The sequence below is a fragment of the Peromyscus maniculatus genome, chromosome 9 (genome assembly GCF_049852395.1).
Source record: "Peromyscus maniculatus bairdii isolate BWxNUB_F1_BW_parent chromosome 9, HU_Pman_BW_mat_3.1, whole genome shotgun sequence".
NCBI classification, from domain to species: domain Eukaryota; kingdom Metazoa; phylum Chordata; class Mammalia; order Rodentia; family Cricetidae; genus Peromyscus; species Peromyscus maniculatus.
The window spans coordinates 55,949,196-55,974,071 of NC_134860.1; the positions used below are offsets into that span (position 1 = coordinate 55,949,196).

General features: G+C 46.9%; 1 protein-coding gene across 1 annotated transcript in view; it reads left to right on the forward strand.

Annotated features, from left to right (window-relative positions):
- Positions 1–1,427: 1,427 nt before the first annotated feature.
- Positions 1,428–24,876, forward strand: part of Fgf9 (fibroblast growth factor 9) — a 40,333-nt gene continuing 16,884 nt past the window's right edge. The window contains exons 1-2 of the mRNA XM_006988438.4: positions 1,428–2,513; positions 12,505–12,608. Coding sequence (XP_006988500.1) covers positions 2,237–2,513; positions 12,505–12,608 — 381 coding nt within the window. The 5' untranslated portion in view covers positions 1,428–2,236. The remainder of the gene's footprint in view (positions 2,514–12,504; positions 12,609–24,876) is intronic.

Consider the following 24,876-nt stretch of genomic DNA (forward strand, 5'->3'; position numbering starts at 1 on the left):
TTTGGGGCGAAACCCTTTGGTCTGAGTAGGGCCAGCCCCAGGGCTTCGCCGCCCTAGGCTGACTTCTCCCACAGAAAAAGCCTTTTATTTGCTTCCCTTCCGCAGGGCTCGGGTCTTTGGACTTTGCTTCTGTCTCACACGCCGTCAGGAGCTGCGCTCAAGTCTTAGCAACTTTCACCATCTTGACCCGAGAGTCTAAGACAATGTGAACAAAGAGGAGCAGGAGGGAGAAAGACCGGGCCTTTGGGCGGGCTGCGGGGGCAGTGCTTGTGTTGGGGACGCCACGCTCGCTGACCGGGGCGCTGGTGGGTGGCAGGGCGCGGACAGCGCCACCGGCGGGCGCTGCCCCTGGCCGCCCCGGGCAGTGCGTTTCTTTGTCCCTGCCTGGGGCTGAGCTCGAAGGCCGCTGGCCGCGAGCAAAAGCCCTGGCCCGGAACCAGAGCTCCGGCTTCCAAGTGCACCGGCGGCAGCGAGCGAGCACTGAGCAGCGTGCTGCGCGGGTGCCCCGCCGGCGGCTCCCGCCCTGCTCAGGCTATGCAGAGAGCTTCAGGCCATGGAGGGAGACCCTGGAACGCGTGCCTTTCCTTTCTCCCAGGCAAAGCAGAGCTCAGGGTGTCAAAGACCGCCCTGAGTAGCTTGGCTTGGGAGCTAAAGGGAACTCAGTGGAACCTTCTCCCCGAAGACGCACACTCAGATCTGGGGCGTGAGTCGAACTCAAGGACAGAGGAGCCGCGGGTGCCCTTTGCTCCTAGCTGCGGGAACCTGGGAGGCGGAGGCAGGACCTAAACAACCCAAAGATGCAAGTCAGAAGGCTCCTAACAAACCCAAGTGTGTGTGTGCCCACCAGTGTGTGTGTGTGTGTGTGTGTGTGTGTGTGTGTGTGTGTGTGTGTGTGTGTGTGTGTGTGAGAGAGAGAGAGAGAGAGAGAGAGAGAGAGAGAGAGAAGAATCTGACTCTACATCCAACTGTCTTACCTGCAATATAGTTTGCGCTTCTCTGAGTCTGCCTGAAGAATGAAAGAGAAACTGCCCTGTCCAACCAAGCTCCCTACACCAACCCTTCCCTCCAAGGCTATTTTATAACGCGACGCAAGGTTACAGAGTCCACGCGAAAACTGCTTTCCCAGTTTCCCTCTGCCCCCTGCGTCTCGAGCGAGCTAGATTTCAGGTGACCGAAGGTCTCCCGGCTGCTGCTTCCCGCCTCTGGCACCGCATCTCCGGCTTGCTCCTCTCTAAAGCCCGGTTTCCTAGGTCGTCGGCTCCCGAGAAGTCCCGCGCTCTGGCCGCCTGTGCCCGGCCTGCGGCAGAGCGGCTCGGGCGTCAGGGCGGGCGCTAGGACCGGGCGGAGCGGGGCGGCCGCCGCGCTACCTTAAACCCGGCCCAATGCCGCCGCCTGCGCCACTCTGCGCGCCGGCGGGGGCTGCGCAGGAGGAGCGCTCCGCGGCCACGGCGCTGCGCGGCCCGCGCGGCGACACCTGTTCGCGGCAGCCCGGGCAGCACGCGAGCTCCGGGACGCGGTCCTCGCCCGCCGCTTGCCGCTCGCCTCATTGCAAGCCGCTGGACCTCCGCAGAGCCTCTGCAGCGTTCTGGATACTAGCTTTGGACGCCGAAAGTTTTTTTCTTCTTTTTGTTATATTATCCTTATTTTTTGGAGGAGGGACTGGGAGGAGAGATTTGTCGCCGCCGCCAACGTGAGATTTTTTTTTTTTTTCCTCCTCCTTGAAGGATTCATGCTGATGTCTGCAGAGTCGGTTAGAGAGTAAAAACAGCGCATGCCTTTCTGGAGTCAGGATCCGTAAATTCTGACGTAGCCCGAGCATCTTAAAAATCCCTGTAATATCGCCCAAGCACTTACGTTGCTATGGTCATTCTGATCTCTAAGCAAATGGAGAAACTACGGATTTTTTTCCCTTATTACGGTCGGATGGGATGAAGACCTTCCTGCCTGCTGAGAGCGGAGGCTCCATATGTAGCGATGCATAGCTGTGTTGATCAGTGTCAGTGTGTGAGTATAAAGTGGTGGCTTCTTAGACTATCAGTGGTTTGACCTTGAACCTGTGCCAGAAAAACAGCAGATTACTTTTATTTATGCATTGGATGGATTGAAGAAAAGAACCCTTTTTTCCCCTCTCTCTGCAACTACAGCAAGGGAGGGCAGTTGGATATACCTCGCCTAGTGTCTCCTGGTTGATACCATCATTATTGTTTATTCTTGTGCTTAAAAGCCGAGTCCTCTGATGGCTCCCTTAGGTGAAGTTGGGAGCTATTTCGGTGTGCAGGACGCGGTACCGTTCGGGAACGTACCGGTGTTGCCGGTGGACAGTCCGGTGTTGCTAAGTGACCACCTGGGTCAGTCTGAAGCAGGGGGGCTGCCCCGGGGACCCGCAGTCACGGACTTGGATCATTTAAAGGGGATTCTCAGGCGGAGGCAGCTGTACTGCAGGACTGGATTTCACTTAGAAATCTTCCCCAACGGTACTATCCAGGGAACCAGGAAAGACCACAGCCGATTCGGTAGGTATGCCTTTAACCCTTCAGTGTCCACGCGGTGACATGTTCAGATTGTTAACTACCAGGAAGGCGGTGGCTAGGCGGGGATGCTGGAAGGGATATATTCTCATATTCATACCCCCTCCCCCCCCACCCCGGTCTCTGTGCGTGTCTTGCCAGCCCAGGGAGGGAAAAAGCCTCCGGAATTGCAGATCTGTGGCTGGCACTGGTGCAGGTCTACACTGAAAGGCCGTTCTTCTTCTTCTTCTTCTTCTTCTTCTTCTTCTTCTTCTTCTTCTTCTTCTTCTTCTTCTTCTTCTTCTTCTTCTTCTCCTTCTTCTTCTTTTTCTTCCTCTTCTTCTTTTAAGGGGGGGGGGTGAGTTATGAATATAACCCAAATTCCAAGTTTTTTTTTTTTTTCATCAGATACGGGAGATTCAGGTTTAAGAAGTTTCTTTTTAATGGACCTATTCCACGAGTTTAAAGCTTTAATCACTAAGAACTTTAAAACGCACCCAGTTTGCTGTAGGTAGTCGGTATCTTGCTCCGATTAAGTTTTTCCCCTTTCCCTTTTCCTCTAATAAGTATTCTGCTTGAATTGTAAATTAAGCGTGTCATTTTTTTTTTTCCTGGGGCCGGTCTGAAAGTCTTTCAGGCTATGGTTGCTGGCTGTTCTGTGGGGAGTACTAAAGTCTTGTTTCAGATCTGAAGCACCCAGATCAGGAGCGCCTGGGGAAGATGACCTGGGGAGGGGCCGAAATCCCACTAGGGGTGCTGGATCTTCCAGCCATCGACTCTCTCTACCTCTGCCTTTTCATTTCCACCGTGTGCAGCCTTGTGTGGGTTTCCCGAGTGGCTTTCTGGGGTGAGTGAGTGCGTGCGCTTGCAAAAGCTGCAGGCTCATTTTAAAGGCCATCCCGAGGATTTCGTGCTCCGAGCAGAGGACTTGTGACTCAGCATCGAAGGCTGCAGACTCAGGTGGGACTCTGCCCACTTTCATGCTTTCACACACGTGCCTGGCGGGGCACCTTCAGTGGTGCAGTGCTAAGTCAGCGAACACAGTACTGCCTGGGGTTGGGGAGGGGGCGGGGTGTGTGGAATCTAGGTTTCCCCACGTACTTACTTAAAAATAAAAAAATCCAGTTTGGGCAAGGAGACTGTTGGAAGGAGTTAACTCCTGAGTGAACCCACCTGACGACACTTAGACTAGGTCGTAAAACCAAGTCCTGTGGTGATTTTTCTTCCTCATGCTTTAATGCCAGATGTTGGACTCAATCTAAACTACGTGTTTAGCTCTGTGGACTGTGGATGTTACCCCAAGGTGATGAGGGTTCAGGCCTGGGTGGGGATAGTTCAGATCCTCGAGGCCCAGGGCTTTCCTCTTGGCTCACTTACAGAGGCTGGGCTCAAAACTGAACCTAGTCACTTTCTCCAACCGACTTGTGTCCCCTCGCTGCTTAAAAAACGGAAAGCGTAGCCCGTCGCCGCGATTATTCCTTTGAAACCTAACTATCTTCTCACCATCCTAGAAGTAAACGTCGCTGCTGGCTGTCGCGGAGGGAAGACTAAACTTTTCTAGAGTGCTTGTCTAGCTGGCCACCTTAAGGGTTGCTACCGAGTCCGGCTTTCGGAGCAAGTCAGGCGGTGGCGGGAGGCGGGCGGTGGCGCGGATTGAGTGTCCCAGGGCGCCGGGCAGTCCGCCTGATGCTCAGGGCAGCGGGAGCCGGGTCCTCCCGCGCTCGGGGCTGGCAGGTGCGGGCTCAGCCCCCGGCCCCGCGGTGCTTTCGCTCCGCGCGGTCCTAAACGCGCTCGGGTTCTCACTCCCTTTCCACCCTGCTCCACTGCGTCCCTCGGTGCTGCGGGGACCGCTTAGGTCTAGGGGAGGGACGGGGGCCGACACCCTTCTGACCGCGCGGAGGGTGTCCGACTTTTCCTTTTTGCCCGTGTTCAGTCCCTTAGCTTTCTCTTTGTGTGTGAGTGCGGGTCTGGTGGTGCTGACAGCCGCCGCCCGAGGCAGCGCGGTGGTGGTGTGCGGTGTGGGAACCGCCGGAGGTGCGCACCGCAGTCGGAGAGTTGGTGGCGGGGACTGAGGACAGACTAGAGGTCGGAACTGAGCTTCGCGGTCTCACGCAGGGTCCCCCCCCCTTCTTTCAGAAGCGCGCAGCGGGATTTGGGAAGAGTCGTGGGGCTCCGCCGGGTCTGGGAGGTGGGTCGGGGGCCCACAGCTTGGCGAGGCCACAGCGGCAGGGGAAGGGGTGGGGGTGGGGGTGACAAAGGGCTGCGCAGGCGGTGCAGGGGGTGGCATGCTATTGTTAACTGCTGGCCCTGGAAGGGCTCCGGAGCTGGCCTCGCAGTAGCAGAAGGCTGGCTGCAGTCAGAGCGCAGGGCTGCAGGGGCGCTGCGGCCAGCCAGGGCCACCTTCATTGTGTGAATTTCCCGGTCCCAAGCCTGGGTGCTCCACAACTGGGCCCAGGTCACTGGATGGCCCTCACATTCCGGGCCCTTTCACGTACCTCCCCCCCCCCCCCGACCTCCCCACGGCGTTCTTTCTTTCTTTTTAAAAAATGCAGTCACCTTTAAGATAGGACGTTTGCCACGCGCACTTGAGAGAGACATCAGATATCTGTGCTAGGATGCAGGGCCAGGGAGCGCGCGCGTTCAGGGGTCAGCGGACAAGGACTGCAGGTACAGCGGCTGAACCGAGATTATCAAACAAAAAGCCCCATCTCCTCACCCCGCCTCGATCCTAGAGGTTGGAGAAGGTGTCGCCAAGGAAGTGACATCTCTACTCTCTGGTTCTGCACTGTGTGTGTGCGTGTGTGTGTCTGTGTGTGTGTGTGTGTGTGTGCGCGCGCGCGCGCTTGTGTGTGAGGGGGTGTTGATAGGAGGGAAGCGGAAGACCCGGCCCTTGCTGGGGACCCCGGGTGCGAGTATCGCAGGTCGGCCGGGTGTACCGCGGGGGGGAGGGGGGAGGGAAGGGCGCGCTTGGCTCTTGCCGGTGCCACTCACCCTCTTTCGGATGGAGCTGAGTGGGCGGTTGTGCGCAGTGGGGGTGGGGAAGGAGGGTTATTTAAGTCTTTCATCCGGTTGCAGTGAGAAGCAGGCCCCCGGGGTGACAGCAGTGCCGCGGTCTCCCGCTGCTGCTGCTGCGGCAGGTCCCAATATTAGCAACCTCTGCAGCGCCGTGCGTGTGCCGGGAGCCTCGGCGCCCTGCCTCCCCAGCCCCGCCCGCTGGGAGTCGCATCGGCGCTAGGACCCGGCGGCGCGGGCCCGGGCGGGGCGGAGGGGCTGCGGGGCGCACCTGGCGTCCGGGCCACCGCGGCTTCACCTTCCACCCCCCACCCCGCAGCCGAGGCCTCCGCGCCTCCTTTGCTCCTCCCAGGGGACTTCATCTTCTCCCTGGGTTTCAGAGTAGCTGTAGGTGGGGTGGGTTTACACCTCGATTAAAATAGAAGGTGCCTTTTCTACCTGGAAAAGAACGGCAGGCAGAAGGAAACGTGCTGGGCAAATGCTTTCTGCCACCCCCGAGCCGCCGCAGGTGACTGCAGCTGCTGGCCAGCTCGGTGGGAGCAAGGCCCGGGCGGTTCAGGGGACATGGGGGTGCGGGAGTCTCAGCGCGGCAGGGGCTGCGGCCCGGCCAGGGAGTTGAAGGTGGGACCTTAAGGAGCCCTTTGTTTTTTCCATAGGGGTGATGGGAGCTGGGAGGAGGGGAGCTGGGGGTCGGGTCTTTGAGTGATGGGCTAGGAATCAAGAGTGGTTTTTTTTCCTCCCCACTTGGAAGGGCTTTCTGGTCTTGCTAGACAATGAGCAAAAAATTAAGTAGGCAAACGAAAAAGTGAACGCTGGGCCCGTGGAGGCTGAAGCTGGCCGACCTCCTGGCGTGGGGGTAGTGACCCCCATGTGATTAGAACCTTAGATGGATACCCCTACTGGTGAGCCATTTGAGGGGCAGGGCCTGCTCTGTTAAAAGGAGTCCTGTCAGAAGGTGGTGGTACTAGGTGGGAGAAAGATAATAATGTGATAAAAAAAAATTAATAAGACCAAGTTAAAAACTTATTTGTAGGGTTTTGCAGAAAAAGCAAAATTCTTTGTGCCTTTTCGGTACCTTCTAGGGTAAAGCCTTCCTAAGGGCTGCCTTGTGGCTTGCTGCGGCCGAAAGCTTGGATATCCACTCAGCTGCCATTTCCTAAGGGAACTCAGTTTTGTTCACGCTGGTGCAGGGATGCCGAGATTCAGGCTCTGTGATCCTCTGGAACCTCCTCATGTGGCTACTGCGCATGATCAGGGAGCTGTGAAAGAGAAGGGGGCTTCACCACCCCCTTCACCCACTTTTGAGACTGGGTCTTAAGCAGTACAGGCTGGCCTCGAACTGCTGATCTTCGTGCCCACACCTCCCAAGTGCTGGGGTGACAGGCCTCTGTCACCATGGCCAGTTTAACCTTTGTCATGTTTCTCTGTAAAATCTGAACCATTTCTTTTCTCCCTCACCCTCCTTATTTTCTTTCGTTTTCTCTTCACTGGCCTTCCTCCCCAGTCTCCTCTTCCACCTCTTTCTTCTTTAACACAGTCACCAGGGTCACTATGATGCTCAGGCTGGCTAGGAATTCTTGGGCTCAAGCAATCCTTCTGCCTCAGTTTCTGGAGTAGTTGGGGCCACTGGCTACTCCACTGTCTGTTGTATCTTATAGTCTTGGAGAACTGCATATATTTATACAATGAATCCTGATCTTATCTGCCCCTTATTTCCCCCCTCCAATTGCCCCTGGACATCTCCCTCCCACAGCTTCCCTAACTTCATAGCTGCTGTTTCCTCCCCCTTTTACTACACCACTGAGGCCAGTTAGTGCTGGTCCATATATGCATATGGGTGTGGGGCTATCTCCCGGAGCGTGGCTAGCTATCAGTAGCCACACCCCCAAAGAAAAAGGGCTCTTCCTCCACTAGTAGCTGCCAGCTGCCCGAAGCTCCTCAGCTAGGGTTGGGAGCTGCTTAGACCCCTTCCCATCCGTGTGCTGGAATGTTGACCGGCTTGATCTTGTTTGGGTCTTGTGCAGGTGACCCCAGTTGTTATGAATTGATGAGTGTGCCAGCCAAGCCATGTCTGGAAGACAGCATTTCCTAACACTCCTCCCTGTCTTCCGACTCTTCATATTCTTTCTACCCTCTCTTCCCAGGTGTTCGCTGAGCCTGGGAAAGGGTGGTGGTGATGCAGATGTCCCAGTTAGGGCCGAGGACTCTCTGTCACTTATTGTAAGCACTTTAACTAATTAGGAGTCTTAGCATTAACAGCTGCCCATTGCAAAATGAAACTCTGGTTAGAAAAACAAAGTTGGGAGAAGCATAGATCTTTGAGTATAAACATAAATATTTAGAAGGCAGCTTGACAAATATTTAGAAGGCAACATGATCGTTTAGCAAAATCACAATGGTAGATTCTACACTCGGGCCTGGGAGATTGCCAGCCACAGGCTTTTGACTGGGTGTGCAGTATGAATTCTCCCCTATGGATTATGCCTCACCTCCAATCAGAAAGTGGTTGGTTACCCATGTAACAGCCATACTGCTCTATCACCAGTGCGCACATCTCCCCTGGCCAGTCTGTATTGTAGCGTACAGAGTAATACCATTGATAGCTCTTCTCCAGCGATCTGCCTTCCACCTGCTGGCCCTGGGAAAACTAGCCAGCAGAGAGGAAGTCTCCTGGTTAGTTTGAGATTGAGGTCTCTAAGTCCTGCAGCCACATTGTGTGACAAAAGGGTTTTATCGTCTTCTTATGGCGGTCAACGATGCTGACGAATCCTGGTTTCATAGGTTTTTGTTGTCTGAAGAGGGCAACAGGTGAAGGCGTGACAGCCGCTGTCTGGCAGCCCTCTCATTGCCTGTGGCTGGCTTTAGAGGTGAGGCAGAGCAAGTGGGATTCTAGGAAGGTGGGCTGTCGTGGGGTGAGTGACACACAACTGAACACAACTCCAGTCACTGGTAGTCAGTGAGACTGGGGAGAGGAGGCTAGTCTGGGACTAGTCTGTAAGTAGGTGACCAGATCTTTGGCCTTATCAGCCTCTGTGAGGCTCCAAGTGGGTCCTTATAGAAATGGTTGTCTGTGGTGGAGAGAGTTGACGAATGTCACTGGTCTGCTTGCTGCCCAGTTACCGGTCCCCATTGTGGCCTTTCTGAACCGATGTTATCTAGGTGGTGTGTGCTAGGAGAGCTAGGTCACAATGTCAGTTTTAGGCCAACACATTGTTCTCTCTTTCCTCTTCTTTTCTTTTTATTCCCCCCCTTTCTTCTTCCTTTGATCACAAGACATCCCATCATAGAACCATCTCCTCCTGGATTGTCACTGACTGGTATCTTCTGGGCTGTCCATGTTCCTTACCTAGCTCTGCACAGGGAAACAGATTGGTGTGAGGCAGGCGGGCTCTGTCCTCCAGGAAGACAGCTGGAGGCACTCTCTTGGCACCGGCTCTGGCCCACAGAGGGCTTGGTTGATCTGGTGGAGGTTGTAGAGTTCCCCGTGGACAAGGTAGTACCAGGAATGAGAAAGATCCTGGTCTACATGGGGTGGTGTCTGGCTACTGTGTTGCCGGGTCTCCCTGACCTTAGCACATTGGTGTTCCAGGGTGTGAGTGAAGGGCTGTGACTCACACATTTGGGTGTTTTGCTTACCCTTGGGTCATGGGGAGGCCTCATAAAAATCTGGGCTGTTTTTTTGTTTTTTGTTTTTTTTTTTTTGTTTTTTTTGTTTTTTTTTGAGGTCTCTACTCTTAAGGAATTTCTGGGATATGGATGAGGGTTTGAGGTGATGAAATATTTCCACCTGGGGTCACTGGGTCCTGCTTCTTGCTGGGAGAGCTCCCCAGACTCATCTCAGATTTGTTTTGTTTTTTCTATGCTGCTCCCCTGACTTGCTTTTCTGTAACTGAACAAACGACCCATCTTTGGATACACTTGTCCCCTACACATCTATGTGTGCCACACTGTTGTCATAGCTCTCTGTTTATTTGTCCTTCCTATTTCAGTAGCCCCTTGCCCCGGTGGCTTCACTTTTTACTGTGTCTGAAAATGTTGAATGGCATGTTCCAGAAATAATTCAAAAGTTTCACACATTTAGTATTTACACTATTCTATACTAGTTCCAGTTTGTTATTAGTTATTATTAACCTATTAGGGAGCCTAATTTGTAAGTTAAATTTTGTCATGAGTATATAAAACAATATGAACAGGGCTTGGGGTGCTGTGGCTTCAGGCAGGGAAGGAATGTCTCTCCATAGATAACGAAGGACTACGGCTGAGCCGGAGGTGGGGCCCAGGCTGTATATTTCTGTCATATTTTTATATTTAATAAGTGGTGTGGTGCTTGGTTAATGTAGTCCCTCAATAATAGTTCATTGATGGAATAAGTGAATGTATATAAATGTTAGATATTTTGTTAATAACTAGCTAAAACAAGATAAATATATTAATACTTTCATCCCCATATTATATAACAACAGTCTCAGAAGTTAAGTGTATTAAGTGGCAAGAAATTACAGATACAAAACCCAAAAAGTTAGAGCCAGCTGCGGCAGCGTGTGGAATATTCAAGGAGGCAGGCCTTACATTCTGATTGACTTGGACAATTAAAATTTCAGTTGCTCTGTTATACACTGGGGCTGAAGACTGCAGTGCCTAGGACTGTCTTGTAGACTGGAGAAGAGAAGGCCTCGAATGCTTAAGTATTCTGGCTGTTCCATAATCCTTGTGGTCATTACTATTATTCCTGCAATTCTGTCAATTCTGAGAGCAGCCTGTCAGGTAGTTTTGTGAACTCATACTCTCTTGGATTAGGAAGAACTGTAGGTGGTTGGTAGTTCTCAGAGCTGCCCCACAGATAGAGGAAATAGATCATCAGGTGGCCTCTCAGAGGACATGAGTGGATTTTAGTTTTATGGTTAACCCTTTCCTCATTGACCTGGTAAATTAAATGGCACAGACTTCAAGGTGGGTGAGGTGTTTCCTGTTTTTCATTTTATAGTGAAAGTAGACTCAAAGAAAGTCCGTATGCTAATTTCAGGATTTCTATGACTTTGGTTAGGGTGTACTTTCTTGGTACCAAGAAGAGAGTCTTGTATAGGTAGGTGGCCCCTAATAAGGACAAAGTGTTCCAATTTTGATTATTTTGAGTCATAGGGTTAGAAATGGTACCATGAATAAAATGACTGCATGGAAAAGGAGGTATATCTCCTCTGCAGTGAATCTCGAGGAGATACGGCCTCTCTGATCTCCTCATTGGCTTTGTGAAGGAGGGCAGCCTAGCCACACACTGGCTTGTGTCAAGTGGATGGTCTGTGAAAGTTACAGCGTGGTAGCTCAGATGTCATCTGTGATTTTGCCGCCTATCATTCATGATCTCACATTCTGTTAGAATAAGTTTTTGTATGTGGGCAGATATTCTGTGAGACATAAACATGAGGATCTTTGTGACATTTCGTGAGTCTACAAGAATGAGTGAAACTGTCTATGAGAGTGAGTGATCACCTCACAACTGAGTTTCCTTCCGACTTAATCCTTTACTTTATTAGATTTATGGAGTCAGGGTTTGCATTTGATGGCAGCCCGGTCTAGTCCATAAGAGATGGAAAATTAATTGTTTAAAAATCCATATAAGTGCTTTTTCATTAGTCACAGGAGACTAACTTTAGCTCTCTCTCTCTCTCTCTCTCTCTCTCTCTCTCTCTCTCTCTCTCCATATATACAGACACACACACACACACACACACACACACACACACACACACACACACACAATTACTGTTTCCATGGGCTTTTTTCTCCTTCCTTCTACACTCCTAGATGTAAGTACACTTTGTCAATAATTGAAGATATTTTCAAAATAAGAGCTCGTTATTTGGTATGTACCGATACAAGATCTACACAAAGTGTAGTACTTTAATTTATAACCAAAGTGGGAGCATGGCCAAGCACAGAGATGATTAGCAGCATCTGTGTATCCTGTGGGATGAGCGTCTTAAAGCAACAGTAGACTCAGGGAGACTGAAGCTGCTGCTGTGTGGCTGTAAAACTCTGGACGGATGCCCAGCTTAGGTGTTGTTATTTTTAGTGAGGTAAGCAAGGCGAAAGAAGGAAGTGAACGAGATCATTATATTGATTTACTTTGGGGATAGAGTATCCCATGCCTATTTTAATCAGGAGTATTTTTTTTTAAATCAGTATGTTTCCTTCCAGAATATTAGGCTATTTTAATTGTTGAACTATTTCTTTGAGGTTTAGACAACAACAGAAAAAGAATCAATACTCTGTTTAGGCAAAGGCTTTTGAGGTGTATGTGTGTGTGTGTGTGTGTGTGTGTGTGTGTGTGTGTGTGTGTGTATGATCCTTTAGTTTCTCAAATGGAGCTCAATAAGGTTATACAGTTGAGAGATAGATCATTCTCTGCATAAGCCAGTGAAGGCTTACTTAGCACCCCACACTATTATTTTTAGAGATATAAGACAGTTCTCTGAATAGAATTTAAAAAATGTGCATATATATGTTTACATGTACATATTCTCTCTCTCTCACACACATACTGACATATACAATATACATATTGTATATGTGTTTCTTTCTCCCAGGCCCAGAGGATGGTAAGTACAAATTCAAGATAAGCATACATAAATACTTAATTTCCCATATATAAAATGGAAATATGTCACTTCCCCTCCAAGTATACCCTTAGCTCATTGCATTGTTTTCATCAGACCTGTCATTTAGAATGTTTATGTCGTTATTAATTCTAAAATTTTTCAATTATGTCAGTAATTATGTAAGTCATGTTCTGCTATGATAATTTAGTATCTGAAGATGATAAGATAGAATTTAGTTGGAACATCAGTTCTTTAGGGCAGAAGTCTTGTATGAAGTGCTCCAAGTCGGAAGCTGGGCCCAGTTTCCTCTCTGGAGCCCCTGGGAATGCTGTGGCTCTGGGGACACTCTCTGGGCTCTAACTCTCCTCTGTTTTCTGTTTATCTCACAGGCATTCTGGAATTTATCAGTATAGCAGTTGGCCTGGTCAGCATCCGTGGCGTGGACAGTGGACTCTACCTCGGCATGAACGAGAAGGGGGAACTGTACGGATCAGTAAGTAGCAGCAGGCACTTTGCTAATCGCCATGACCCACCTTTGATGTGAGCTGTATGCTTGCTAGGCTGAATAAGAAGAGAAACTGAGTCTGGAAGTCAAATGGGAGTTTTTACTCTCTGAGGCAGGCTGTTTCATTACAATTCTGCATCTTCACTAGACCAAATTTGCCAAGAAAACACTTTATTTATATGCCAAGCCATCTTCATTATCAAGTAAATAAAAATTCACAAGTGTGAAAAATCCATCTTCTTTTATTGAATGGGGAGTTATTTTTGAAATGAATTGAAATGATCCCCAAGCTTTGCCAAGCATTGTAATTAAAACTAGAAATAGGCCGTGCAGTGAGAGTCTAAACCCTTTCTCTGAATAACATAAGATTTTCATTGTGCAGGGTAGATGGAGGTGGAAATTATTGTCAGACAGTCTTGTATGTGAATAGGATCCAGTGGCGTTGTCATTATTTACAAGCATTATGAATTTCTTTCTCCCCAGTCTCACTCTCCATCCTCACTGGCTGGAAGGTCCTGGTGGTGATGGAGCATTTGTTGTGATGTGCCAGTTGTTGGGAACGGTGCCTGGTCCTGGGTAGGGCTGGAGGGTCTGCTCTGCAGGAGGGTGGCTGGTGTTACCCCCTTGCTCTCTTCAGTTCTCCTAGCCCAGGAGCACATCACAGTGCACCGAACACCGTCGGGGTTTAGTATTCTCTGATGAACATGTGAATGTGGTGAATGGGTTGTAGCTACAGTGTGGAACTATAGTTCAACAGTCAAGTTTTGAACAAAATAACCTTGAGTTTTTTTTGTTTTAATTATAGTTGTTGGTGGTCAAATGATCATTTAATCCAAGTTACTTGAGCTATGAAAACCTGGATTAGTGCTTACAAAAAGTTGAGACTTAGAGGAAACTCAGAGTAGGAAAAGTTCTGAAATTCTCAGCTGATACCATTGAAAGACAACTTTTCCTAGATGCACTTCTTGACTGTCTATGTCCTACTTCTGTTTCTTAGATATTTTTTACTTTCTTGTGTAAGTGTTTTGTGTGCATGTGTGTATGTATACCGTGCACAGGTATGCAGTGACTCAGAGGTCTGAAAAGGGCATCAGATCCCCTGGAACTGAAGTTACAAATAGTTGTGAAGCATCATGTGGGTGCCGGGGGACAAAACCAGCAAGTGTTCTTAACTGCTGAGCCATCTCTCCAGCCCCCATAGCCTGTTTTTAAAATGTGTATACACACATGTAGTGCAAAGTTTTACCCCACTATTACAAATGACGAGATTATATCCTGCATAATCTGAATATATTACACATGTAAATGGTTTTTTAAATTAATTTTTTAGTGTACAAAAGAATGTCTCCTTATTATATTTTTATATGTGTTGAACTTTGCTTATATTTCCCCCTTCATTACTCTTCCTTGTCTCTCCCCTTCCTTCTCATTTCCTCTCTTCCCTTATGTAGTTCTCTTGTTCTACACATATGTGTGTATCATTAACCTTAAATTTGTAATAAATGTTAACTCTAGATTCTGTATGTGAGAGAAAGCATGCACTATTTGTCCTTGTTCCTCTACATTATCTCTTTCCCTTTAGATCGCTTTTAGTTTCATGACAGACATCATACACACACACCCACCCACCCACCCACACACACTCAAACACACACCTCACACACACATTCACATACACACACACTCACACTCATATCCATGTATGTATGCATACACACACATATACACACAGGCTCGTGCATGCACATAACACATACACATGCATGCACACACATGCACACATGCACATGCATGCATATACACATGCACACATGCAAGCATACACACAACAAACATATACATACACACACATGCATGCATGTATACAACACATACACACACATGCACTCATGCACACATACATTGTATTCTGCATATAAGAAAATATGATCTTTGTCTAAGTTTGGCTTATTTTGTTTAGCATGATTTTCAGGTCCAGCTATTTTCCTGCAAATGATATATCAATTCTTCTTTATAGCTAAATAAAACTCCATTGTGAGTATGTGCCTCATTTTCTTTGTCCATGCATGTGTTGGTGAGGCTGGTTCCATATCTTGGCTGCTGGTAACACACTATTATTAATGTCATAGGATGTGATTTTTCTATTTTGGAGGAATTTTCCACTACAGGTTAATTAGTTTAGATATTTGAATACCTTTTAGAAGTGCTTCTTGAGAAAGAAACTAAATTATTTAAAAATGTTTGTTAGATATAGAATTTAAGTTAGCTTTTGAAATCCAGCTCTTGGTATAGGTAAATTTACTTATTTTCTAAATGAGTTTTGCTAGTACTTTTAAGTGCAAAGATATATATGTAAGATATAGATATAAAAAGTTTTAAAAGTTATAAAATGGCATTCTTTATTTGACATACTCTTATTTTTTTTCATTTTAGAGATGTAAGTGGATTTAATTAAGTCAATTCCAGTTGAATACAACACAATGCATTTTTTTTTGTATATAGCACAGAAATTCTGCCCTTAAGTGGGTTGAGAGAACTGTAAGTTTATTTCTTTCTTTATTGTTATTTATTTATTTAGAGACAGGGTCTCATTATGTAGTCCAGGAGCCTCAGACACATGACAGTCCTGTATTGTTGTCTTGAGTGCTGAGATTATAGGCTGAAGCAGAACACCTGGTAGTGACTGTGTTATCACAACCGTCTCCAAACTTCCGGGCACAAATTCCTACCTAAAAAGGTAGCTTTGTTTTTTCCAATAAGTATTTATTTCAAGATATGAATTTTAAGTTATTTTAGGTTATATATAGAAATTATAGTTCATATATACCCTGACATATATGTATCCAAGTAAGTGTTTCTGCGGAATGTAGTGATTGAATCAACTCACGTCTAGGCTGTACCATTTGATCTTTGCTGCAAGGATTGCCTTGCATGCCCCTCTGGAATCTTCTCCCCAGCTGAAATGACTAGGCTGTCAGATGACATGGCTGGTTTGATTCTCACTCCTGAGGTTTAATGGCTGACAAGGAGAGCACATCCAACTCCATGTTCAGCAATGTTGTCTGCAGGATTTTCCACTGGCTTGAGCTTTTCTCATCTGGATGTTTTCAGTGGCTTCTGCAGTCATTTCTCTTTCTCTGGAGTCATCTCTCTGTCATGATGGTTGTCTTCTTGCTTGCATGCACCCCAGTGCCAGCACATGCCTGGAACAGGGTGGAAAGTACACCGAATGTTGATCCCAAAAAATGCCTGGGACAATATTGCAGGAAGTTGAACCCAGACTGTATTAACATTAGCTCTGTCAAATCCCAACTACCTCCTGTAGGGCTTTTCGCAGACATATAGTTTGTGGTTAGAAGTAGATTTGTTGGATGTGGTAGCATGTGCCTAGAATCCCAACACTCAGAAGGGTGAGGCAGGGGGGTTGCTGCCAATTGGAGGCCAACCTGGTCTACACAGACAGGTTGTGTTGCTTGAGTTGTGAATTCTCAGCTGTTCCTGCTCAGATACCTTTGGTCCAACATCATGGACTCTAACCTTCTGGAGCTGTAAGCACAATTAAACACTTCCTTTATTAAAAACAAACAAACAGTCCCCCAAAACATAAAACCAAAAAACCAAAACCAACCAAAACCAACCCCAAGCACTAGCTGGGTGTGATGGCACATGCCTTTAATCCCAGCACTCAGGCTGTGAGTTTGAGGTTTGCGGTTCCAGGCTAGACAGGTCTACACAGTGAGACTCTGTCTCAAAACAACAAGAACCCTAACCAGAATCTAAACAAACGAAATGGTAGACTTCTACTCACCTTCCCTGTGGCCACAGTCAGCCGACAGTCCCAGTTATGAGTCCTAGTGAGGGAAAAGCAAGGGACACATACCATCTCCTGGGTCAAGTATCTTCAGGGCTGGAGATTTCTCTTAGGACAGAGTGCTACAGAGACACACATGTGCTGTGATCTCCCTGCAGACACATGCTTTCAGACGTTCCCCTGTCCCAGCACCTCCCAGTATCAACCCTTTTCTACAGTGATAGCAGAATTACCTTCAGCACCTTGATCTGAGGGTGACTTCACTGAGATCTCTCCAGTGCTTGCCTAGAGGCCTGTGCCCTTGGCTGTGTAACTTTCTGCACTTTTCACTGAGTACTCTGCCCCGGTCTGCATCTCTGGTGCCATCTTTTGTATCAATTTCTGCCTGTCATTTGAATCTATCCACTGTTCCCCAAATGGGTCATGAAGTGTCACTTGTGCACATGGGCAGGTTAATTCCTCTCTAGGGTACCTTTCACACTCACCTCCTCTACTTGATGAAATAGCACTCTTTAATGAAGGTCCAATAGAAATATTACCTCTTATGTAGAGCCTTCCTCACACTCCCAAGTGTAGTTCTGCTTGTTGAATGTCTTTTTTTTTCTTGAAGCCTCAACAATACTAGTTTATAATTCCATCATTACCCAAGCAACAGTACAACCTGTGGGATGGTTCAGTGTGCTTCCTACAGTGGATCCAAAGAGCCTAAACAACCCACGTTTGACTTCCTGGTGTTACCTAGTGCATAGCAGTGGCCCTTGAGGTGGGAGGTGCCCAGGAAATGCTTCTCAGGGTGAAGTGAGCAGCCTCGGGATTGGTTTCTGTCTCTTCTACAAGCTGTACAGGTAGAGATCTTGATGTTTCTCCACCTGTAGTATGGCCAGCATCTGACCTGTATGGCCAGCATCTGACCTGTATGGCCAGCATCTGACCTGTATGGCCAGCATCCGACCTGTATGGCCAGCATCCGACCTGTATGGCCAGCATCTGACCTGTATGGCCAGCATCTGACCTGTATGGCCAGCATGCACTCAGGAGTCTCGCTGTAGGAGGAAGCTTTCCCTCCTTCCCAGGCCTCACCGGAATGTGCCTGTGTTGTCCCTGGAGTGTGTAGCCCAAAGGGGATGCAGCTGCGGCTGGAGCAGAGCTAGAGTACAGCCATGGCCAGGCTCCTTTTCTGTCTCTGCTCCTGAGCAGGACCGGCCCTTGTTTACCTCTTCTCTAAGAAGAAGAACAACGTGAGCTTGACACCTGGGCTGAGGCTTGCTGTCTAGGTGGACCACCAGAATCCTGGAGTTTGTACTTCCCAGGCCTTCTCTGTCTTGCCTCTGATGCTTTCCTTCCCCCCACAAAATGTTTACACAGTAAGATCTTTTCTCCTCCACTGGGCAGAGCTGGGAGGGAACCTCCTTGGGCAGCAGGGTTTTCCCTTTGTACCTCAGATGGGAGATTTGGAGAGTGGGGATGAGAGGCCTGCTCCCTGTGGGCCCTCCCATGGATTCCATGAGGTTTTGTGGTTACTCTGACCTCTGTGTCCATGGGAATGAAGAGGGACCAAAATAGCTTATTCAGATTGGCAGAAGATTGAAGGAAGGAAAGAAAAGAAACAGGTAATGATGCTGTTAGAAAATCTTTGAAAAGGTGGGTATCATTGTGAAAGATGGTAAATGGGTTTGGGAAACAGGAGTCACTTTTGTTAAACAAATTACCGTGATATGGAGTGATGTACTTTTGTATTTGGGGGTTAATTGCCTTTTTCCTCTCTCTTTCTCTCTCTCTTTCTGGTTTTAGGCTCACCCTAGGGCTAGATTAAAGGAGACAGACATGAATGGGTGAAACTTCTTAGAAAAATAGAAAGGATGCTATTATGCTAATTTAGAAACCAGAAAAAAACAGAAAACCTGTATTGCTAATATGTCACAATTTAATTAAAAGGGGAATTTAAATAATTCTCATCCGAGTATGGTTTGGATATTGTACTTAAGTCCCCATTTATGTGTGCCTTTCATTCATGTCTTCATAGATGTTCATATCAACTCGGTGTCTAGCCCTGTGATAAAGTGCACAACCATGAAACAGCTCTCAGAATCTGGCCAGACAGACACCTTCGTGAATAGTTTGGTGCAATGTGAGATTTGCTGTAATTGAAGAATGCTCAAATGTCTTGGGAGTCACAGAGGAGTGTTTAAAGAACTACTTTGGAAATGTGTATTGTAGCATTTAAAGTGGATTTTGAGGGATGGATAGAAGTCTCAACAAAGGGTGGGAAGACAGGTTAGGGCATGTGACACTTGAGATCAGAAAATCCTGTCTGGTTGAAATTTAGAGAGAACATTAGATTTCATGCATGTGCATGCATGTGCCCCCATATGACTAGACAGCTAGGAGCATTAGTTCGCATTTGTCACTTTTATTTATCTCAAAGAGACTAAATCTATGGTTCACATAGTTACTTTTGGTAGTTTAATCTAAATTAATTATTATCAAGGTGCTTTAAACATCAAGAATATGGAGTCTATTTAAAAAGAATGCTCTGGAAAAAAAATGGGTCTGCTCCAAGGAGCCTGTAAGTGTCCGATCTTCTCATGTAGGAAAAGGTAGCACTCCCTAAACTACGGATGTAGGAACTTAAGAGCGTGGGCGTGCGATGGTGAGCCAGGGGACAGCACCAGACTGAGAAGTGCTGGCATTTCTGGGTTATATCTGGCCTCGCTTTTCGTTCTCATTGGTCTTTCACTAGAAGAGGATTTTGGAGTCAGAGTCTCTCTGTGAGCATTCTGTTTCCCAGAGGCTCAGCCACGCACAGTGTGTGCAGTTGGCATGTGGTGAATGTTCACTGACCCAGTTTCTCAGCCTGCTCCAGCCTCAGACACAGAGCCTAGTGTGCTGGGGCATCAGGCGGGGACTGCACTCCGTGCTGTGGGCCGTGCACGTATAATAGCCAGGTTTTCCATGGCAGCCGTCTCTTTTAAGCACCAAACTAAAATCAAGAGAATATACCTCACTTGCTCTGAGGTCCAGAATTCGTAGGTGCAGTGAGGACTCAGGACTACCTTTTGCAGCCTCAGGCCAGCACCTGGAGGCCATTCTTACAGCATCCTGACACAGGAGCTTGTTGAGACAGGTGTTTGCTAGTGCCTTTGGTTATATTTCCAGGGATACAGTTGGACCTTGGTTACTTAGAATCTGTATAATCTGTAACCAAGGGATGATGGATTTCAATGAACATAAATGTTCTTTTAATTGAATACATTCCAGGTTGGCAGGGGGCTTGTTGATTCTGAATAGGTGTGGGCCAGATAATTTGTTGCGTGATGTTTCATATTGTAGGGTCATTGTAGGGAACCCTGTGGTCACATCTGTCCCAGAACTGAGGAATATATTAATCTCTTTAAAAGGGGAACAACAGCAATACACCAAAAAGGCCATGAAGTATGTTGTTTCATGTGGAGGAACTGTTTCCAGGACACCCACAGATAATGGTATCTTTATATGCCCAAGTCTCTGTATATAAAATAGCATAATACCTGCCTTGAACCTGTGCACATGCTCCTGTAGACTTGCAGTCATTTTAAGATGGCTTATTGTACTTGATACAGTATACACAAGTACAACTGTTCATAATAATTAACACAGTGGAAAATTCTATGGAAATAATTTTTGTATTGTATTTAGTGAACAATGACAAGAAAAAAATGTTTGTGTATATTTGGTACAGATACAGGCTTAAAAAAATTGATCTGTGGTTGCTTGATTACAGATATGAATCTTACATACTGAGGAATGACTATATCTCAGATCCTAACAAACCCATATTGACTTTATTTTTTACTATGTGTATACATACAATCATGAAACTAGGCATGAATCCCTTACATTGACACTTTTTTTTTTTTTTTTTTTTTGGTTTTTCGAGACAGGGTTTCTCTGTGTAGCTTTGCGCCTTTCCTGGAACTCACTTGATAGCCCAGGCTGGCCTCGAACTCACAGAGATCTGCCTGCCTCTGCCTCCTGAGTGCTGGGATTAAAGGCGTGCGCCACCACCGCCCGGCCTATATTGACACTTCTTTGACAGCTGAAATCTAAGATATCTTTGTTGAAATAGACTGTAAGAACAGTAGGGCCCAAACTGGTATGGTTGGTTTAATGTGATGGCTGATATTACTTCAGTGACATCTTCTCACTGTGACTAAGTCCTTGTCAGCCCTGGTTCAGCCTAGCCTTGCTGTTTCACTTGAGGTTATGGAGATGGGAGATATCTTGGTTTTCCTCCCAGCATCTTCCCATTTGAATTATTGTGAGACCCCATGATGTTCTCTAGTGTTCACTGGATGCAAACCCATCATGGTGCACCAAGTAGGCCTTTTTCTTTTCTTATTTGTCCTGACATGGGAAACAACATCACTTAGTACTAAAGGCCATTTTGGACCCAAATACAGTCTTCCATCCCTTTCGTGGGGGATTGGTTCCAGGACCCTCCTTGGATGCCAGAATCCTTGGATGTTCAGGTCCTTTATATACAATGGCATAGTATCTGAACAGGACCTACATGCATTGTAATTTTAAGCAATCTCTAGATGAATTGTGATAAACACTGCAGTGTACATACTATGGAAATATTTGCTGTGCTATTGTTGTTTAAGGAATAATGGCAAGAAAAATGACTGCATGAGGTCAGTGCACAGAATGTTTTCCCTGCATGTTTTTGTTCTGTGGTTGATTAAATGAACAGATACAGGACCCACAGGAGTGGAAGGAGGTCTGTCTATGTTGATGGATGGTTATGAGGGTAGCTCAGGGATGCTGAGTGTTCTCTTTCCTGTCTCTTCATTTTTCACTGAAATGAAGAAGCCCTTCTAGAGATTGTCTCTTGAAATCTTTCCATGCCTATGTGGCTGCAGATATGAAGGGCTGGCCAGAGGAAGGGTCAGGTTATGTTGGACTTTGCTCTCTGCCCTGACACTTGATATACTGGGGCAACTTTTGAATAAGCAAGTCAGTCTTGTGTCTATGCTTGGAATAGTATAGCCTAGCTAATGGCAAGGTGCCATTGAATCTATTGATTCATTTTTCTGGTGGTTTGTTCCAAATTCCGTTGATGGGAAGTGTTCAGACATGTTCCATTCAGAATCTCCAAAGACTGCAGTTCAGAGGAAGGAAATGAAGATGTTCATTGGTTGAATGATCAAGAAATATCAGGCATGCTCTGGGAATGGTTGGCTTTCAGCCGATGTTTTGAGTGATAAAGCGTTATCTCATGGTTCCTAAGTGTGTGGTCAGTTTTCAAAAGATTTAGTAATAATTCTTAGCCGATCAAGGGCACTGCTTTGGAAGATCATCTGAGTTCACAGTATTCTTATTTCAGAGGCCAGGAGTAAGGTTTTAACAGATTGCTGACTTAAGATCACACAAGATAGCAAGTGACAGATCAGGTAAATCAGGAAATCTCATCTCACACATATACATTAGGAGTGTCTGTTCATGGGGATGTAGCTCAGTTGGTGGAATAATTGCTAGATATGTACAAGGCTCTGGGTTCAACCCCCAGCACCCGATAAATGGGGTGTGGTAGTACCTTCTTGTTATCCCAGTATATAGAAGGGAGGAGTCCTAAGTCATCTTCAGTGGCTAAGCAGAGGTAAAGGATGGCCCAAAAATATGGCCATTGTTTTTGTGAACCAAAACTATTTTAACTAGAGTTAGCCACATGGTAGAGAAAGATTGTAGTACTCCTTCCATAGGTAGGACTTGGGAAGAACGTTTTTCTAGTACCTAGTTTTTATTTCATGACTTAATATGTTTCGTTTGTAACCAGACTTCTGGCCGTTAAGTGCGAAAAATCGTTTGAGCTTGTAGTTTGGGGATTCAGTTTTAGTTAGGGTGACTTCATTGAGCAGGGTAGAGTAGCAACTTGACTGAGGTACATTTATGAGGTACATGTCAAGTTGCTGCTGAGTAGGTGCACCTGACCTGGGGTTTCCCCAAGTGTTGTGAAGGGGTTTCTTCCTGTTTGTGCTGCTGAAGACTGAATGCCGGCTTCACCCATGCTGGGTAAGTGTTCTGCCACCAAGCCACATCCCAGCTGGAGACAGACTTAATCATGAGCTGCTTCTGAAGGGCTGGAGGACAGAGGCTCTGGGTCCAGGGAGCAGGCTAAGGAATGGCTTCTCTACAGGTTCAGGAGCCTTCCAGGGACAGGTGCTCTTTCATATGGGCTTGACTGCTGCTGCTACCTACCTTGTATTTCGCTGGCATTTCCTGTGCTATATTAGTCCCATCCTCAAAGTTCCTCTGCTCCATGCCCTGTCCGATGCTAGATGGGGAAGGCCTGAGAGAGTGGTTTTGGGAAGCTTGATAAAGCCGTCACTGCCTAAACCGAAATTCTGGGAAGTCAGTCACTCAGTTACTTTAGTGTCCCAAGTTACTGCCAATATTTAAAACAAAGTCTTGAATGTAGTTGGTACCTAGTTAAATATTAGATGAATGTATTTCCAATGAGATTCCAAATCTCTCTTTTTCTTTTTTGTTTACAGTAGCTTTTATTCATAATTTTTCATACTTGGAAGCAATGAAGATATACTTCAGCAGATAAATGGATTAAGTAAGCTTTGGGATGGCCTGAGAATGTTCTGGTACATCTAGATAATGGAATATTGTTCAGCAATAAAAATAGATGAGCTTTTAAGCTATGAAAAGAAATGCAGAAAACTTAGGCACATATTACTGAACACTTTTCTCTCTTTCTTCTCCCTACCTTCCTGCACTTCCTCTTCCTTCTGACATTTAATTTCTAAGTAGCCATTGGAGCTAAAAGAGTTGATACAACATTTGAATGCAAGAGTCTCTTCTGGATAGTTCCTGTTAGGGAACTTTATAGTGAGTACATTTGTAAGTGATGTTTGATTGAAAGACGACATTTGATGACAACCCCTAGGAATTAAAAATGAACTGGTTGCTGGGCAGTGGCACACGCCTTTAATCCCAGCACTCAGGAGGCAGAGGCAGGTGAGTTCGAGGCCAGCCTGGACTGCAGAGCAAGTTCCAGGACAGCCAGGGCTACACGGAGAAACCCTGTCTCAAAAAAAAACAAACAAAAACAAAAACAAAAAAAAAACAAAACCCAAAATCCAAACAAACAAACAAACTGATTCCTGAGTAGTTCCTGTATACATTTGAAAAGCGCAGTGGGTCTCCATCCTGGGTGTTTCATTCCTGCGCTTTAGCGGCTGCTTCCTGCTTCCCGCCCAGTCCCGAGTCTTGGTGTATATAAAGGAAGTCCAATTAGTGTGTGAGTTGGGGTGGTCAAGCAGGTGACAGCAGGGTTAGGGACAGTAGCAACACAGGCCTGTGGCCTTCATGTCCTTCTGCTTCCCCCACCCTGCTTTCCTTACAAAGCCAGACACTCCTTGTCGTTCTTCATCAGACCAAACTACCCTTCGGTTGGAGCCCGTTTCTTTTTTTTTTTTTTTTTTTTTTTTTTTTTTTTTTTTTTTTTTTTTTTTTTTTTTGGTTTTTCGAGACAGGGTTTCTCTGTGTAGCTTTGCGCCTTTCCTGGAGCTCACTTGGTAGCCCAGGCTGGCCTCGAACTCACAGAGATCCGCCTGGCTCTGCCTCCCGAGTGCTGGGATTAAAGGCGTGCGCCACCACGCCCGGCGGAGCCCGTTTCTTAAATTGCTTTGAACCACAGAACATCCTTGTAGTTCATAATGCAGTGAGATAGTGTGGTTCAGAGTTAGGGCTCGGTCTGCTGCTCACTTGTGCACTCTGTCGATAAACACGTGTTGCCTAAGTGGGCAAGTGAGTAAGGAGCACATTGCATTAGAAGTCTGCACATTCCTTCTCCTATTCACTCCCTCCCTCCCTCCCTCCCTCCCTCCCTCCCTCCCTCCCTCCCTCCCTCCCTCCCTCCCTCCCACGCTCTTTCTTCCATTCACACGCTTCCTTTTGCTCATACACATTCGCACACATTCGGACACACTGTCTCACGCTCACTCCTGGCTTTCTTTCAAAACCCCATAAACATTATTGACTGCCGACCATCGGCTGATACACGCATGCCTGCTACTTCAGTGGAATTTGCATAATTGCTAAATTTTGCTTATAACCCCCACTCAAATCTACATTTGTGTCACTTTCGTGCCTGTTTGCAGACATGCGCAGAAAAGAAGGAAAAACAGCGAGTCTCCTCCAGCCTCACATTCCCAGCTGAGGTCAAAGGTCGAGCCCTGCCTTCTTGTCACAGGCCTCTCTCTTCAGGGCATCTGTTTAGTGTTGTGCATTTTTTATTCTGTGCCTTTTATTGATGATTTTGCCTCATTAAAATGTCCTCAGCAAGTGCCGAGGGGCTGCCTAGGGCGCATAAAAGCCCCCAAGGTTGTGTGTATGATATGTTCTGTGAAGCCAACTTGTGTTTTAGAGACGCTTCCTTGAGGCTTGATTTTGGTG